Source organism: Marmota monax, unplaced genomic scaffold (assembly GCF_021218885.2).
Source record: "Marmota monax isolate L192 unplaced genomic scaffold, Marmota_monax_Labrador192_F-V1.1 WCK01_AAM20220418_F8-fsc00031, whole genome shotgun sequence".
Taxonomy (NCBI): Eukaryota; Metazoa; Chordata; class Mammalia; order Rodentia; family Sciuridae; genus Marmota; species Marmota monax.
The window spans coordinates 16,347,506-16,364,516 of record NW_026695197.1 but is presented as its reverse complement, the minus strand read 5'-3'; the positions used below and the strand labels follow the sequence as shown (position 1 = coordinate 16,364,516).

Below are 17,011 nucleotides of genomic sequence, written 5' to 3'. Positions count from 1 at the left end.
GTTTTTCCCTGAATAATCTTCAACGTTGGTCGACAAATATAAATGGCACAGAAACCCCAGCAAGCTACATCTCTTTCACAGAGGGTAGGTCTCCACCAGTCTGTAACCAGTGAGGAAGCTGGTCACGCCTTCAATTACAGTCATCTTAGTCTTCTTAGTCTCATGTAACTAGGATGTACCTTCCTAATACCTTTGTCCCCACTATTTTTTTAATACCTTTATTTATTTATTCATTTTTTTATGTGATGCTAAAGATTGAACTCAGTGTCTCACACATGCTGGGTAAGTGCTCTACCACTGAACTAGAATCCCAGCCCCTGTCCCCACTATTTACACCTATATTCAGAAAAGTGTGTGGCTCTTATGCCAAAATATTAATAGTTTAAAGCATAGTAACTTGAATTGAAAAGGTTGTTGGTATTTTTTAATTCACATACTATAAAATTCATCCTTTCTTCCGGTTCTCAATGCTTCTCAGAGTCTAAGGGTTTCCCCCACTCATTTCTCCCACCCCTTCAGCCCATGACCGGCCTCCATCCCCTGCCCTCCCAGTGCAACCTATGATTAGTGACTGTGTCTGGCACAGCCGGTGTGAGACAATCCTTCTCTGGAAAATCAAGAGTTTTGGCCGAACCTTTGAGTATACACGGAGATAGAGAGAAGCCAGACAAAAAGCACAGACTATGACACTGAAATGGATTAATGAGGAACTTAGTGATTTGGTCTGTGACCCTCCAGCACAATGTTCTGCAGATCCAGTTAGGGATAATATGTTTCTTTGGCAAGCCACAATTATGGGACTTAATGACAGCCTATGGGCTGTCAAGGGGGTGCATTTTTTTTGACAATTCATTTTCCTACAGTCTACCTCTTCAAACCACCTAAGGTTGCATTTACAACAAGAATTTATCATCCAAATATCAACAGTAATGGCGGCATTTGTCTCCATATTCTAAGATCACCATGGTCTCCTGCTTTAACTATTTCTAAAGTTCTTTTATCCATTTGTTCACTGCTATGTGATCCAAACCCAGATGACCCTTTAGTGCTGGAGACTGCATAGATCTATAAAATACATTTAAGTACAAGACTTATCTGTATAAGACTATCTCAGGAATGGACTCAGAAATATGCCATGTGATGCTACCTTAAGTCAGAATAAACTGCATTATAGCTGGAATAAACTTTAAATCGCTGTTAAAAAAAATTTTGTCCTTTCAGGATGTACAATTCAATGTTTTCTAGAGGGGCGTGACCATTACTACTACATACAGAATATTTTTATCACCCCAAAAGGAAATCCCCTATTAGCAGTCACTCCATTTTACCTTCCCCCAGCATCTGGCAACTAATCTACTTTGTTTCTATTGATTTGTCTGTTCTAATCATTTCCCAAAATGGAAGAATATGTGGTCTTTCATAACTGGTTTAACATAATTTCAAGGACCATTCATGTAATTAGTATCATGTATGACCAAATAATATTGCTTAACCATGAGCCAAAAATGTTTTCCAAAGTGGCTGTACAATTCTATTCCCACTCGCAGTGTACAATGGTTCCAATTTCTCTATTTCCACAATGCTTGCTGTTCTGACTTTTTGCTCTTAGACATCCTACTGAGTATGCGGTGGCATCTCTCTGGTGACATGTTCCCATGTTGAACATCCCTTCCTGTGTTTATTAACCAGTATATATTTTTCTCAAAGAAATTCTCATTCAGATCCTTGGTCCATTTTTAAATTAGGCTTTCTTTTTACTGATTCGTAAGAGTTCTTAATATATTAAGAAGCTCTTAATATAAGTTCTTAGTATATTAATATATAAAGTCTTTTTTTGTGTGTGTGGTGCTGGGGATTAAACCCAGGGCCTTGTGCCTGCAAGGCAAGCCCTCTACCAACAGAGCGATCCCCATCCCTTAAAAAAAGTCTCATCAGATTTAAGGTTTGCACATATTTCCTTCCATTCTATGAGTTATCTTTTGAATTTCTTATGGTGTCTTTTAGAACACAAAAGCTTTTAATATTAATAAAGTCCAATTTGTCAAATTTACTTTTGTTGTTGTACAAGTTTTGAGTGACATCTACAAAGTTCTAGGCATCTAAAAGGAATCAGTTTCAGATTTTATTTATTTCTACTAGCGAACTGGGAATGTCATAAAATGGCTTTTATTCTGTTTAAGACAGGAAAAACTTGATTTTATGATAAAATAATTGATATAGAAAAAGCAAAAATAATAACATATATCTTATGTTTTCATTTTCCAATTTAAGAAATTTTACTAATAAAGTTGAAGTCCCTGGGTCCCTTCCATCTCCCCCTCCCAAAGGGGAACACAAACCTTACTGTTTATTCTTCTTGTGCATTTCATTATATTCTTATGATGTATGTATCCTATATCAATATATAGTATTATTTTGTCTTCTGAGATTTTGTACAAATGGTATCATATAGTACATATTCTACAATTTGTTTTTTCTCCAGTCTACATTGCTGAGATTAATCCATGTTGGTGGAACTGATATATGTGTATAAATATTGCTCTAATTCACTAATTTCCACAATGGCTTAACACTGTATAAATACTTTATGTATCCTCTTGATGGAATCTGCCAAAAAATGCAAACACTGACATCAAGCATTTTGAGCACATTGTGTCCCTAAAACCATGGCTTTCTTTTTTTTTTTTTAACTGCAACCCACAGTGTATTTTACCTCTCAGTGTGCTATGCGCGTGCAATCTTTTTGTACAGATGTATATAACAAAAGTTTCATATAATAATACTGTTCGCAAGTATTTCCTACTATTCTATTTCCTTAAGCGAAAGCGGATTCGTAGATAATGAACTGATCACGACTTCCCTATACAGGCTACAACCACAATGCCCAATGGTTATTATGCCAAGAAGCAGAAATGCTAGGTTATGGGGCTACACTATTAATAAGCTTGACTAGACAATTCCAGTTTTCTTAATTGCTGAAAAAAGTTATGTATGCTGCCATCGACAGACAAGCAAGTTGCCATTATTCTGACTTCTATTGGATTTAAATTATAGTCCTACCTATGTGAAATATAAGTTTGTATTTCCATAATTAATCATGAGTCTGAACATCTTTTCCTGTTTATTGGTCATCTGTATTTTCCTATTCCATAAACTATGAGATAGGGAATCTGTCTATGGAAAGTTTCCATGGCTATTCCAGAGAGAGAGCTGGAACAAACACTCAGATGTGTAGTTCTGATCTATGATGTTTAAAATTGTGACCACTTGTCCAAGAAAAAAGAGAACTAATCAAGCATTACCTACTTAGGAAGACTTCTTCTCAGACCAGAAGACAGCAAAATCAGCTAAAAGAATGATGAAAAACTAGGTAGAGAAGTGAGGTTTTGTTTTTCTTAAAAAGTCCTCCCTTGTACTATACTAAAAAAAAAAAAAAATATCTGCTCAAGGGGTACGTTGTTACTGTTCAGTTTTCAGTTTTCCCATCTGTAAAATCAGGGTAACAATCTGTACCATTTTTTATCCCACGTAGAAACTTTGAAACAAACAGTTTTTTAAAACTTTGAAAATAAAAACTTCACAGAAATTCAAAGTTGTGTGGGTGTTAGTCATTCAGTACCCTCCGAAAGCTTAAGCAAGAGGAGCAAACTGAAGCCCTCTGAACAGCTTTTTGGAGTGAGTCGCTCTCTTGAGTTCTTGCCTGAAAACCTAATGGCTCTGCAGAACAATGAATTATCCCCTAAAATTACACAGCCTGAATTTTCAGTCTAGAAATCTAAGAGTCTCAATTTTACATGTGTCTGCTAAATCCATTATAGCAGACACATAGCCTTTCTGGGGTCTCCTATTTCCTGGATCAAGGCCTATTATAGCTCACTCATCCATCCTCTGGTCTGATCCCCTTCCACCCAAAAGTCAGTTTTGCTTTAGAAATCAGCCAAATGAATTAGAACTCAATATCTCACCTTCCCACTCCCAGGATGAAACAGTCACAGAAAGGAACAGATCTGACACCCCTTCATCAAAGCACAAAGGATAAAACTGGTATCAAATAGCTTCTTTCACCGGAGAGTAAGAAAGTAGACAAGTTCAATTTACAACCAAGCGATAGTCCCAACCAGTAGGTCAGGATCTAGGAGCAGATCACACCTGTCACTGCTGCCACCCCTCCTTACTGAGGTTTGACTTTGCTCACTTTCATTTCCATCCTTTATATATCCACCCTACCAAATGGTACTTCAAGGTTTGGCAGAAAGCCTTAGCACACAAAGGGATCCCTGCCTACAGCCACTTCCACCTAGAGGGCATTTCACCTGCAGAGCTATATATAGGCAGTATTGGAGTGAGCAAACAAGATAGCATCGTATGACATCCTGGGCAAGTAAGAGCTCTTTCCAGACTCTGTGACACTCATGACAATCATCTGCATCTTTTTATGAGCTCATTGCTCCATCTGCTACCTTCTACTGCCTTCTTTTGCTCCAGACAGATTCTCCCAAAGTTCCACTATAGCTGGGGACCTTTTCTATTTCTGTGCATCACTGCTTTCAAAGATGGAGTCAGGAAAGAAAATCAAACCTACCAATAAAGTCAAGGAATATTCCTTCACAGAGAAGTAACAAAGTTGAAATAAAATCTAGAAGAAATTCACCTTACTCTGGTTGCAAAAATGAAGCTGAAGAAATACGTATGTATTTGGTAAGAGTTTTATTTGTAATTTTCTTCTGTTTAGACTAAAGTTATAAATAGCTGGCATCTACTGTGAAAAACACTGAGGGAAGAAAAAGCCCAGAGCCAACAGAATAGAAGGGAGAAGCCCAAGTGAGATCAAGAACTACCCACAGAGGGCTGTGGATATAGCTCAGTTGGTAGAATGCTTGCCTTGCATGCACAAGGCCCTGGGTTAAATCCCAGCACCACACACACACACAAAAAAAAAAACAACAACAACAAAAACTATCCACAGACTTTACTTACTTAAATCTGTCCTTTAAAGGCAGTTTTCAAGGATGAAACAATTCAAAAGTAAGGTCCCAGAAAAATAATTTTATTCTAGAGTCAAAGAAGAGTTTCCCATAGGCACTAATATGCCTAGATCTCAAATACAATGAAGTATAAAAGAAGCATTAAAAAAAAAAAAAAAACTGAAAACATTTCCTACTTTTAACAGTTGTTAAAATCTAATTGTTAACAATCTCTTTCAGTGCAGCCAGAACTAAAAATTCCTGAGGTAAATAAAAGATTCAGGAGTTGGGTGATTTAATAAAGATAAGTTTCATTCTCCTTGCCTCCTAATTCTCCCTCATGTGAAGTTAAAACCCCTTTAAAAGAAATTTCCAATGTCATAGGAATTATATATCACAGAATTTTATCATTTATACCTTGCCTGAAACCACATCTCCACTCCTCTGAATGTGTAGCATAGAATCATGAGATGTTAATATGATAGCCCCTATCATTTTGATAAACAAAAAATTTGAAAGTTGGGCCAAACTAGGGGGAAAGTTCATAAAGTTATTTCTGAAACAGTCTACACGGTATGTCAAGTATAGGAAGTCAATGCATCTTATCCGGATGTGCCAGTCTCTGGAAAATGATCAGCAGGTGAGTTTGGTTCCCAGGAGCACAGGTGCCCCAGCACTACAAAGCTTTCAGCCCTCTCTAAAACCTGGTCCTTGCTGGAGGGGAAGTAAAGTCTACAGGAAAGCAGCTGTAAAGCTATTTTTTCTAGATCTGACAGATAACAGGATACCTGGCAAAATATCTTGGTAGTAGTATACAGATCTCTCTTGGAAAAAAAATCAGGCATCTTATTATGATCTATTAACAAAACATCCATTTTCACATCCAAAAGGTAACTTGGGAGCTGCTCCAGGAACCATGTAATTAACTGAAGCAAACAGAAAAAAAAATCCTCAGAAAATATCATTGTTTAAATACACTCTATTTTATTTTGTCTTAAAATAGTTTAACCTTTATGCTACAGACTTATTTCAAAAAACAGAAAATCTTATCTTGCACCAAAAAATATATATATAACACTCTGTTTTATTATTTTTTTCTCCAAAGACCATTAAATACTAAATGGAAACAAAAACTAAATAATGAATGTAACGAACCAAATTTCATTTTAAAAACTAGAGTTGCACATTTGAAAACATTACTTCTACGCAATGATTTGTCGTCACTGCATCAAGTCCACGCTCACACCCCAGCAACAGCAGATCTGTTAACCGCCAAGTGCATTGGTTCCTAGCCATACAATGGCTGACATTTCTCGTTCACGGTAAGGGGAGTAAAAGGTTCGATGACCTTGTACTCTTTAAAACAAAACAACAACAAAAATATTTCCTAGTTATCCAGTGATTTTTTTTTTTAAGATCACTACCCTTTAAAATTTTTTAAAATAATAAGAAGTAGTGTTTTAAATAAAATGAAAAATTACAACAGCATTGGACTAAAATACGTGATTAGTTTAAACAAACAGTGCACAATATGAGGAAGTTTGGTTAGGGTGCAATCATTTTTATATATACACGTACTGGAGAACAGAGATTAGGGGCTCTGTTCTTTGCCTTTATGAAAACAAAAAGATTAAAAGACAAAACTGTGTCCCAAGCTTTTTCAAAAACCTGTGGCGTGGTATAAAAAAAGCAGGCAACACAATTATTTTAAGTTATGTATGGTGTTAATCTGCAAAAGTAAAGATGACCAAATGGCTAAATTATCAAATCATATGGTTTGTGTTTGAAACGGGTAACAACAAAAACAGTTTATGGGATGCTCAATTGTAAATTCTGAAGTCCACTCGGTCTGGCCCCACCATCAAAATGAAAAGACAATACTGGTGAGCAGCAATTTAAAATTACAGGGCAGTCATGATGATGCATAGCTAGATTGCTGGTCTATTTTTTCAAATTGGAGGGGCAGAGAATTTAATCAAGTTGGTGGGATCAGCCAATCTATGACCCAGCTGTACGAGTGTAACAGAGATATTACTTTGAAAAAAGTCCTGTAAGCATAACTACTTACATTACCAAATGCAAAAGTTTGGTTAAGAAAACGATTCCTTTAAAAGAAATTTCAAATGTCACGTGAGTTGTGTATCAAAGAATTTTATCACTAATACCTTGCCTGAAACCACATCTCCACTCTTCTAGAAATAGCAATGAATGAAGAGCTGAAACATCCTCTAGTTGTTAGGTGGAAAAGTCCCAACCTAATAGGTAGGGGAAAAAGCTCACTGCCTCTAACATCCCTTCCCTTTCCCTTTTTGCATCTTAATGCTTGAATCTTTGCTCTGGTATATCAGGTGAGGTAATGAAGAAGCTGGAAACAGAACAAGTGAGAAAAAAAAAACTGCAACCTAATGTAAAAGCAAAAGGTCAGAAAAGGGCTTGGTTGCAATCCAACTTCTTCCCCAATCCACAGTGCACAAAGCACACCAGAAAGTATTCTTCTTAGAGGATGACTATTAGGGGCTAAAGAAAATGTGTCATGGGAAATAACTGGACAAAACATACTATTAACATTAAAATAGATAATACGAGAAACATTCTTTAAAATGGGGCTGTGACCTGATACTGGGGGGAAAATAAGCTGCAAGAACTTCAAGTTATATACTCCACTCTACTCTCTTCCCAATGATTTTCCTGGAAAACACAGACCAGAAATTGTACATTTCTGCTTTGTCTAGTATTTTAATTCAAGTAAAAAAAAAATGTGTAACAGTAAAATTCAATAAATTAATCCTAAAGTAAGATGTGAAGGTCCAAGGATACACCAGTAGTGAATCTTCAGAAGGTCCTGTTTCGCTCTGGCCTCTGGGTCTTTGGTTTTTGTCTAGGATTACAGCCATGTGAAAGAATGATACATGAGGCGCTAGAATTGGAGGTTCGTGATCTTAAAGGCCTGACCAATTAAAAGTAGGTTGGAAAAAAATCAAAAGTTGGAGAAGAACAGAGGCCAGATCAAATGAGATGCTAATAGAAAAATCAAAGAACACATGCTGAAGTACATTTCTGTAGAAAAAGGGGCATACAGAAGAACTCAAGTAACAGGAAGTAGGGTAAAGGAATAAACTTGTCTTTATATTTAAAAAAAAGAAGAAAAGGCCAGGCAGGTAGAGCCAGGCAGACTCTGATGCATGCACATGCAAGCTGTGCCTTCATTCATTTCAGGGCTTCCATGCACCCACCCTGCACAGTGCTTGATGCAGAGCAGGCACTTGGTAAATATGTGTTCACTGAATGGAAACTGAAAACGGCAGATCTCGTGGTCTTATGATCAGTAAGAGCCACCAAGGCATTTGGGGAAAAAAGCAAAGGGCATAGCAACTTCATACCATAACAATGGAAACAAAAACACAATTTAAGAAGCAAACAAAAACACTGAAAAACAAAAGGTGAAGTCTTCTGAGCCAATATTACTTCACACCTCCCTGTGCACAATACATAGTGTTCTAACTCTAGGTATTGCTTTTAAAATAATTCACTAGTATCTACGTGTTATAGGAAAAAAGGTAGTAACTAATGCCACAAAACTCCAATGCTGGCATTTCCTGAATTCCCTGAAGTTTCAACTACCCTTTGCTATTATTACTTTTTGATACTGTGAGACTTACAGTGCCATTAATATGGTTTGCACTGACTTCTTATGACTTGTTTTTTCTTATGATTTTTTTTTTTAGAAGGAAGAGAAAAAATATACCCAAATATGATATCAGGTCCAGTTCAGCGTAGGTACTGAACAGTTGTCATACACGCCTTATGGAGAGATCAGCTCTGAAAGAAGGTACTTTTCTCTCAAGACTTGCAAGCGCCTGAAGACTCAGAAGCCACACAGTTTTTCATAGTCTTCCTAGGTAATAGTTTTCTAAGTTCTCCCATTATTTTAATAAATCAGGGAAAAAAGTTAAAGAAAAAAGACTTTCCCACTGATCTCTCAATACTCTCTCCACATGCCCAGAAAACCTCTTGATGGTTACCAATCCAGAATGCTTCTGCTCCAAAGGAGACATTCTTTAGAACATTATGAATTATTGCAGCAAGGAGACTGACTAAGTCACCTTAACAGTATTTAGAAATACAAAGGGGCATGTCAATTATTTGTGTTGTGAGGAAGTCAACCAGGAGTAAAGTCAGGAAAGAAGGCAGAAGATTTAAGCTGAAAGAACAAAACACTTGTAATACTTCTGTGTCTTCTATTTTTAAGGACAGATTTTAAAATACACATGCCCTATCAGGTGCCAATAAGGACCTGAGTGATATGTGTGCGAATGCCCTAAGGTGGGAGTTACAATGAAGTGGTATATACCAAGATTCGGAAACTGAAATCCACTTTACTTGGCAATTAAACTATTATTCTAAAAGGAAGGCAACTTTCCTAAGATTAAAAGTCACCAAGTAAAATGAAGTTATCTAATGAAATTCATCATTTTCATATTCCTACTGAGGGAAAGAAGAAATTATTTTCTCTGTGATAAGTTATTTTCCTAAGTGACTTCTTTTAATTAAAAAAAAAAAAAAAAAAAAAAACAAGGTGTGGAGAGGTTTCCATGAGTTTCAATTCTACAAATGCCACAAACAGCTTCTGAAGCTGAAGCTATGACAATGAACTTCTGTGTCACAAAGAAGAGGAGGAAGTGGGAAGTGGGAGGAAACAGTGCAGAGGAAACACAGTGACATTGTATTACAGTAGGTATTTACGCCTGCTATCCTCATCCAAGGTAAGATCAACAACTTCTGCTGGTGAAGCCCAAGTCTGCTGGGGGGTCACAGTAGTCCATGACTGGTTTTGCCGGGTGCTAACATACTGTGTGCCAGAGCCGTGTTTCCATGAAGAAACACTCTGAATCACACCCCCTCTAGGATGAACACACCTGCAACAAAGATGAAGAATAAAAGCATCATTAACCCCACCAAAGGAAAACCAAAAGACAACATTACTTTAGTTGTACTGATCAATATTTTTACTATTATGCAAGTTTCATGAAACCCATAATCGATATTCTTCTTCCTTTTCTCTCCTCCTCCACATCTGGCCTACCTCCCAACCCTCTCTGTCTCTCAGTTTAGCAGTAAAAAGGCCAAGTGCCTTGTCTCAGTCATAAACTCTTGTGTCCAAATTAACTAACAATGGGTAAGATGATGCTTTCCTGGATGCATTTAAATCTCTGGCATCTTCATCAAGGGACAATACATAATCCACAACAAAATTAAGATTCCAAATCTTAGTTGGAACAAATGAAAGAGTAAGCAAAATAGGTAAAATTTGTTCTTAAAGTAAATTTTTTTCTATATTTGAGTAATAATACCTTTAAGATCGTTACAGATCAGACTTCTAAATGTTTGTTAAGTATGACCTCATACTTAACAAATGCATCCAGGAAAGCATCATCTTACCCATCTCATCCTGAAAGTCACAATAGAAACACTTAGCTCATTAATTAGATATGCTTATGCTTTGGTTAAAAAAAAAAAAAAAAACAAGGCTGAAGTAATCAATTTATATCCCCTAAAAGGACCTATCAGAGACTCAGAACTGCCTTGCTGACAAATCAAAACCATTTCACACTGACAGCTTAAACACCACATTCCAGTCAAATGAGAGAACTCAGAGCCTCCAAGATGAAGCAGTGAGTAAGCTCTGACTCAAATGAGTGGAAAGCAGGCAGCTTGAGCTACCACTGCCACTTATGTCCTCACATCTATATCACTGACTAGTACCCACTCAGCTTATGTGAGAAATGTCAAGTGGCATGAGTTTTATTAACTGAACTCCTGAAGTGGCTCCTGACTAGTTATTCTGTCAATAAGTGTATCGTGAGTAATGCAGGTCACTTGAGAATTCCAATTTTGATTTAAATGCTACCTGTATCACACAAGGTTTAAAAGAATATGAAAGTGACAACAAACATGATTCAGTGAAGACACTGCCCCAAGGACCCTTGGACTCCTGGAAAGAGGCCCGCCATCTGTTCAGAAACGGGCTAGTAATAGGCCAGAATAGGCTAGGATAGTAATAGGCTAGATTACCTAGTAAAAAGCATTAAAGTAGGGGACAATATCTAATCCACTGCTGTCCAAACGATTAAGTAAACTACAGTCATGAAATAATGTCCACCAAAGGAGTCTATTCAGCATCTATGGAGATGGTTTTAATGACCAATGACCAACAGAACGTGATGTTTATAAGGCAGTTTCACATGGCTTCACTGGACAGTTACAACAGACCTGTGAGAGAGACATGGAAGTTATTATCCATACTCTATAGGTAAGGAAATTAAGGCTTAAATAGATTACATAATTTGCACAGGTCAAATTGCTTGAAAGTTGTAGGCCAAGGAATTTCAAAGCAAATCTGACTGATTTCAGGCCCCAAAATGCTCTGTCACTTTACAAATGTGTGCATTGTATTATATGAGGAGTAAAACGGCAAGATATCAGAAGAGTACAAAGATGGGTCCAAACTAATAATTTGGATCCCCCCCCAACAGTCCAACGGTATTAGGGAATCTAACCCAGGGTTTTGTACACGCTAGGTAAGTGCTCTACCACTGAGCTACATCCCTCTCCCCCAGATTAACAATTTAAAAAAAAAATAAAGTTTTTCAACAATTCAAAAGCTCATTTGCATAAGCATTAACTGAAGTCAAATTATCCAGAAACCTAGTAAGAATTCAAAGATAATGGCTACCAAGAGAATTAATGTTATCTTTAGCAGAATCTTAGAAACTGCAAAGCAAAAGAGGAATTAAAAGTCCCAATTGTTACTATGCACCGCTTTCCAAGTAACTCCACTATGTAATATATAAAGCAGTGTTTTTTTAAAAAAAGATCTAATCTAATCTGTTTATAGTACAGAAGAGAAAACCAGAGCCAAAAGACAATTGCCCTAGATCTTAAGCAATGGGAACTAAAACAAAATCATGTCTCCATTCAGGGGTTTGTTTTCCACTAAATTACTATGCTTTCCTCAGATGTAGCTTAAAGGACTATACTATGTGTGACTGACAGGAGCACTGCATGCATGGTCCCGGGGCCATATGACAACAGCAAAGAAGACTGTACAGAGCACCTGGTAGGAAAACAATTAGGAATAATAGGTTTAAAGAGACCGTATTTACTACCGATGAATGGATGAAGGAGAAAAGAATAAGGAGATGAAGCACTTCTTCAACTATTAAAACAGATCACTTTTAAAGTTATGCAACAAGTGTGACAGTTACCACCAACCAACTCAGGCCTCTTAAGCAAAAGAGGAAATTTAATAAAAGGACACTGAAGCACCTGAAAGAACCTAAAGATGACAGAATGAGCCCCAACTCATGTCTGTTTCTCCTTAAAATTTTAGATTCTCTGGGCTGGGGATATAGCTCAGTTGGCAGAGTGTTTGCCTTACATGCACAAGGCCCTGGGTTCAATCCCCAGCACCACAGGGAAAAAAAAAAAAAAAAAAAGATTCTCTGAAGAAAAAGAGACCATTTCTGGACCAAAGCTTTCCTACCTCTAATTAGTTATAGATGATTAAGTCAACTTTTGCCATGGCTAGCTTACCATTCAAAAAAAAAATGTTAAAAATTAATTATATTTAGTCAAGCTCAGTAGCACACGCTTATAATTCCAGCAACTTGGGAGGCTGAAGCAGGAGGATTGCAAGTTTGAGGCTGGCCTCAGAAACTTAGCAAGGCCGTAAATAACTTAGTGAGGCCCTGCCTCAAAATAAACAAAAATAAAAAGGGCTAGGGATATAGTTCAGTGGTAAAGTTCTCCTAAGTTCAATCCCCAGTATGTATGCATGTATGCATTAATTAATTAAACTGATTATTTTTGCTTTCATTTACAGATCATGAAGGTGACCTCTTAGATAATATTCCTACTTAGTTTTCTTAACTGAAATGAATTCTTTTGACTTTAGGAAAAGTTTGTTTTCTTCCTAGCTTCTAGTGTTAATGTTATCAACTTGTTCTTAAACACAAAAGTTTAATATACCAATTCATTTACTGAGGGATTAACCAACATTAATATTGATGACCACAGGGTTAATAAACTCAAATAAATTTATAGCCTGCTTATTTACAAGTCTTAGAACAGGTATCAAAGGAACTGTTCCCCAACAGTTCCCTAACAAAGATCTATGCTATGTGCATTCATCTTCCTAGGAAAACTACCAATGAGGCTAACAGAAGAAAAGGACAAAGGAAAATATCGGCATGAGGATCAGAAACTTGTGGCAAGAATAAGCACTAGAGAGAACAACTAGACATCTCGGGAAAGTCTTTATCTTTCTAGCAACATTTTTTGAAACTGGATTGTCCCAAACTTAACATCTAGAAATAACAATTTAGATGCCAGGAGGTCACTACAGCACTACAAGGCAGATATACAAGATGCATTCAACCATTAACTCAGAAAGCATGCCTCTCATCTATGGCTAGAAGAAACATAGAAGCCAAGAGAACATATCAAAATCTGAAATAAAAGAATAGTGAACAATACCAGCATACAACAAAAACTTTATGGGGGAGGGGGAATGCATATCACAACCAGAATTGAATTCTTCAATATAAAGAAATGGCATCCAACACAAGTCAGAGAATACAACCCTAAAGAAAACAAAGACCAAGTATGAGTTTTTAAAACTTTCAGAAAGCCCATAACAATGTAGACTATCAAAAGAAAAATAAGAACAGTGCAACTAATCCAAACAAAACATCTATACATGCAAATCAAATGAGAACAAAAAGCTATGGATCAAAACCTAAAGCATTTTTCCAAGCGATAGCCCTGCCAGGAACACCTCAGTACTTCGCAACTGCAACCCTAGACCTGTGGAAAAAAAGAAATTCCAGATGAGACACAGGTAGCCAAAGGAGTAAAGCTACCAAGAAGAAAGCTTCTTCCCTACCTGCTTCCTAGTGTTTGAATCTCAATGTCTGAAAGATTTATCAGGTTACTTCTAAAGAAACTGCTGGGAAAAAAATTTAAAAAAGAACAGAGTCAGTAAGCCTCTACCCAGCCCTAGACTCAAAGACCATATAAAATCTATCCTCAAAATGATAGAGGATTTAGTTAAAAATATTCCAATAGACTCTGTAACTTCTACAACCCATTGTATGGATAGCTACCAATAAGGTTTCAAAATGGATTGGTCACCTGTAAGACACTATTTTCCCAAGTTTCAAACCAATGGATCAGAATGAAGTACAGCTTTATGTCCAGGGTATGTAAGAAAAAGTCCTTGAAAGTCATGATATAGCAAGGTATTTAAAATGTAGCCAAAGTCATTAGTTCAAGAGTAGAATGAGCATGTCTCCAGAATGAAACAACAATCTGGATAAAAGACCAACAGTTCAGAGATGGGATGTACGAGAGAGAGAGAGAGAGAGAGAGAGAGAGAGAGAGAGAGAGAGAGAGAGAGAGAGTGTGTGTGTGTAGGAGTGTGTATAGGAATGAGTATGTGTGTATGTGTGTGGAGGAGGAGGGAGGGAATGGAATCTAGAATTTCAACTTCCAAGTTTTCATAAAAATATGATAAGCACACCTGCAATCCCAGCAGCTCGGGAGGCTGAGGCAAGAGTATCTCAAGTTCAAAGCCAGTCTCAGCAAAAGTGAGGCGCTAAGCAACTCAGTGAGACCCTGACCCTGTCTCTAAATATAATACAAAAAAAAAAAAAAAAAAAGAGCTGGAGATATGGCTCAGTGGTCAAGTGCCTCTGAGGTCAATCCCTGGTACCCTCCCCCTCAAAAAAAAAAAAAAAAAAATCATAATGGTAACAACTTAATGAGGCCAACAACAATGGAATCAATGACCCAGGCAGAATCATAACAGAGTAGCTTAGATTGTAGGAATTTCTGTTGCTACTGAGGAAATTTTTTATTCATACCAATAATACATTATTTTAAAAACAACACTGTAGGAAAACCACTGCCAAAACAGCTAATACTTATGATTTTTGCATAAAATTTCTATATTATTTTAAAAGACTTAAAACTAAAAATACTCTTTGAGTATCGATCTTCATGAATTTTGTCAAAATATATGTACTAGGTTGTATATCATGCTATAGGATAGTAAATTTGGTGTATATCTTTCTAATGTTTAAAGTAATATAATAAATCTTTAAGAAATTTTTAGTTTTCAACACATTATGTAATCAATGTTTAACATTTGACACAATAATTATAAGGAATTTCAACTTAGTGGTTACTATTGCCTCAAAGTTCAAATAATAAAGAATAAAATATTTAAGGAAAAAAAAATAATAAAAATTCTTCCCAGGCATGGTGGTACATGACTTGGGAGCCTGAGGTAGGAGGATCATGAGTTTAAGCTAGCCTCGGAAACTTAGTGAGACTACCTTACGGTGACCTTCAGCTCAATCCTGTCTCTCTCTCTCTCCCTGTCTCTCCCTCCCCCCCTCCCTCCCCACCCCCCCCTCTTTCTCTCTCTCTCTCTCTCTCTCTCTCTCTCTCTCTCTCTCTCTCTCTCTCTCTCTCTCACACACACACACACACACACACACACACACACACACACGGAACAAGAAAAATTCTTCCCCATCAAAACAGGAAAAAAAAACCTAACCATTAAAAACAAAAATTGGGGTGGGGGAGGGGAGCTACTCAGGCATACTTTTGGCATTGCTGTAGAATCAAGAATGAGGTACTAGAACAATACTAGGATGAGGTACTAGAACAACACTAGTTCCAATAAAGAAAGAATTGGCCACTTGGGGAATCTGCATGTTAAACTATAAAGTAACTCTATATTCTTGAGTTCCATTTGTTTAATTGAAAAACGTTCTTGAAATGTAACTAAGGGTTAGTGGGTATAGAAAATGTGCTCTAAGAACAACTGAAGATAGTATAATGTGTCTCAGAAAGTATAATCTGATATCACTAGAAAAAGGTAACCTCAATTTATATGCAATTTGTATTTCACTCCCTCTATACTCCTAAGTTCACCTTTTTTATGTAAGAAATGAAAGAAATGCTGCTAAATGCTTTATTAATTTACTAACTAAAGAGTAAAATAAAACAGCAAAGAAACAGAGTTACTGTACTATAAGCCTATTTATCAGAAAAATCACAACTTAACCCTTGCATCATAGAATAAAAGATTTTTGCTACATAAAATACAACCTAAAGTCAAAATTTTTCATTTGTATGTACATGTATATGTTAAATATCAAGAATATTTCTGAGAGGGCTATAACCAATTCTTATGAACATAAAAGCAGGAGTCAGCAAATGTTTTCTAGCAAAAAGCCAACCAATAAATCTTAGGCTTTGGGGGCCATACATTATTGAAATGGCTCAACTCTGCAATTGGAGAGCAAAAAGTAGGCACAGATGATATAAACAAACTAGCATAACTCTATAAGTTTATTTATAGACTCTGATATTTGAATTTCATGTTAATTTTCACATCACAAAATATAACTTTTTCCCAATTATTTAAAACTAGAGGGGCTGGGATTGTGGCTCAGTGGTAGAGTGCTCGCCTAGCACGGGCAGGACCGGGGTTCGATCCTCAGCACCACATAAAAATAAAGGCATTGTGTTGTGTCCATCTACACCTAAAAATAAACAAACAAACAAACAAATAAGTAAATAAAAATAAAACTAGAAAAACCACTCTTAGTATTCAGTCCATACAAAAACAGGTAATAGGTCAGATTTGGCTTTGTGGGTCATAGTTTGCTGACCCCTATGTTACAGAATGCCAAACTGATGTGTGTAATACTACATGCTAGCTCAGTGAGAGGACTTGCATGAGGCCCTGGGTTCCACGCCCAGCACAGGGGAAGGGATATGATATCAGACACATGGTTTCCAGATGTTTGTTCTCAATATATTTCAAGATAAGGGTGAAAGAAAACAGAAATGATAGGGCAGGAAAGCAGAAATACTTCTGCCTTAAGAGAAAAATCTGTCAAGCTATTTAGACATTTGCTTAAAATATAAGAGAAAATCAGCTCTAGCTCAACAGACACGGAAGCCTGTGA

The 17,011-nt window shown here is 36.8% G+C and overlaps 1 protein-coding gene, 1 non-coding gene and 1 pseudogene across 7 annotated transcripts in view; 2 read left to right on the top strand and 1 right to left on the bottom strand.

Moving 5' to 3' along the window:
- Positions 1–683: 683 nt before the first annotated feature.
- LOC124081981 (ubiquitin-conjugating enzyme E2 D3-like) lies at positions 684–1,141 on the top strand (annotated as a pseudogene).
- A 4,787-nt stretch (positions 1,142–5,928) lies between these two features.
- Ark2n (arkadia (RNF111) N-terminal like PKA signaling regulator 2N) overlaps positions 5,929–17,011 on the bottom strand; it is a 91,032-nt gene continuing 79,949 nt past the window's right edge. For 4 of the 6 annotated variants that reach the window (XM_046428312.2, XM_046428311.2, XM_046428313.2 and 1 more), the window contains one exon: positions 5,929–9,880. In XM_046428312.2, coding sequence (XP_046284268.1) covers positions 9,691–9,880 — 190 coding nt within the window. In that variant the 3' untranslated portion in view covers positions 5,929–9,690. Of the gene's footprint in view, positions 9,881–11,036; positions 11,235–15,513; positions 16,583–17,011 lie in introns of those variants that run through there. The other 2 variants (XR_009225312.1, XM_058573960.1) reach the window with 2 other exon arrangements.
- Trnav-uac (transfer RNA valine (anticodon UAC)) lies at positions 12,356–12,444 on the top strand. The gene has a single exon. It is a non-coding gene; the product is annotated as a tRNA-Val (tRNA).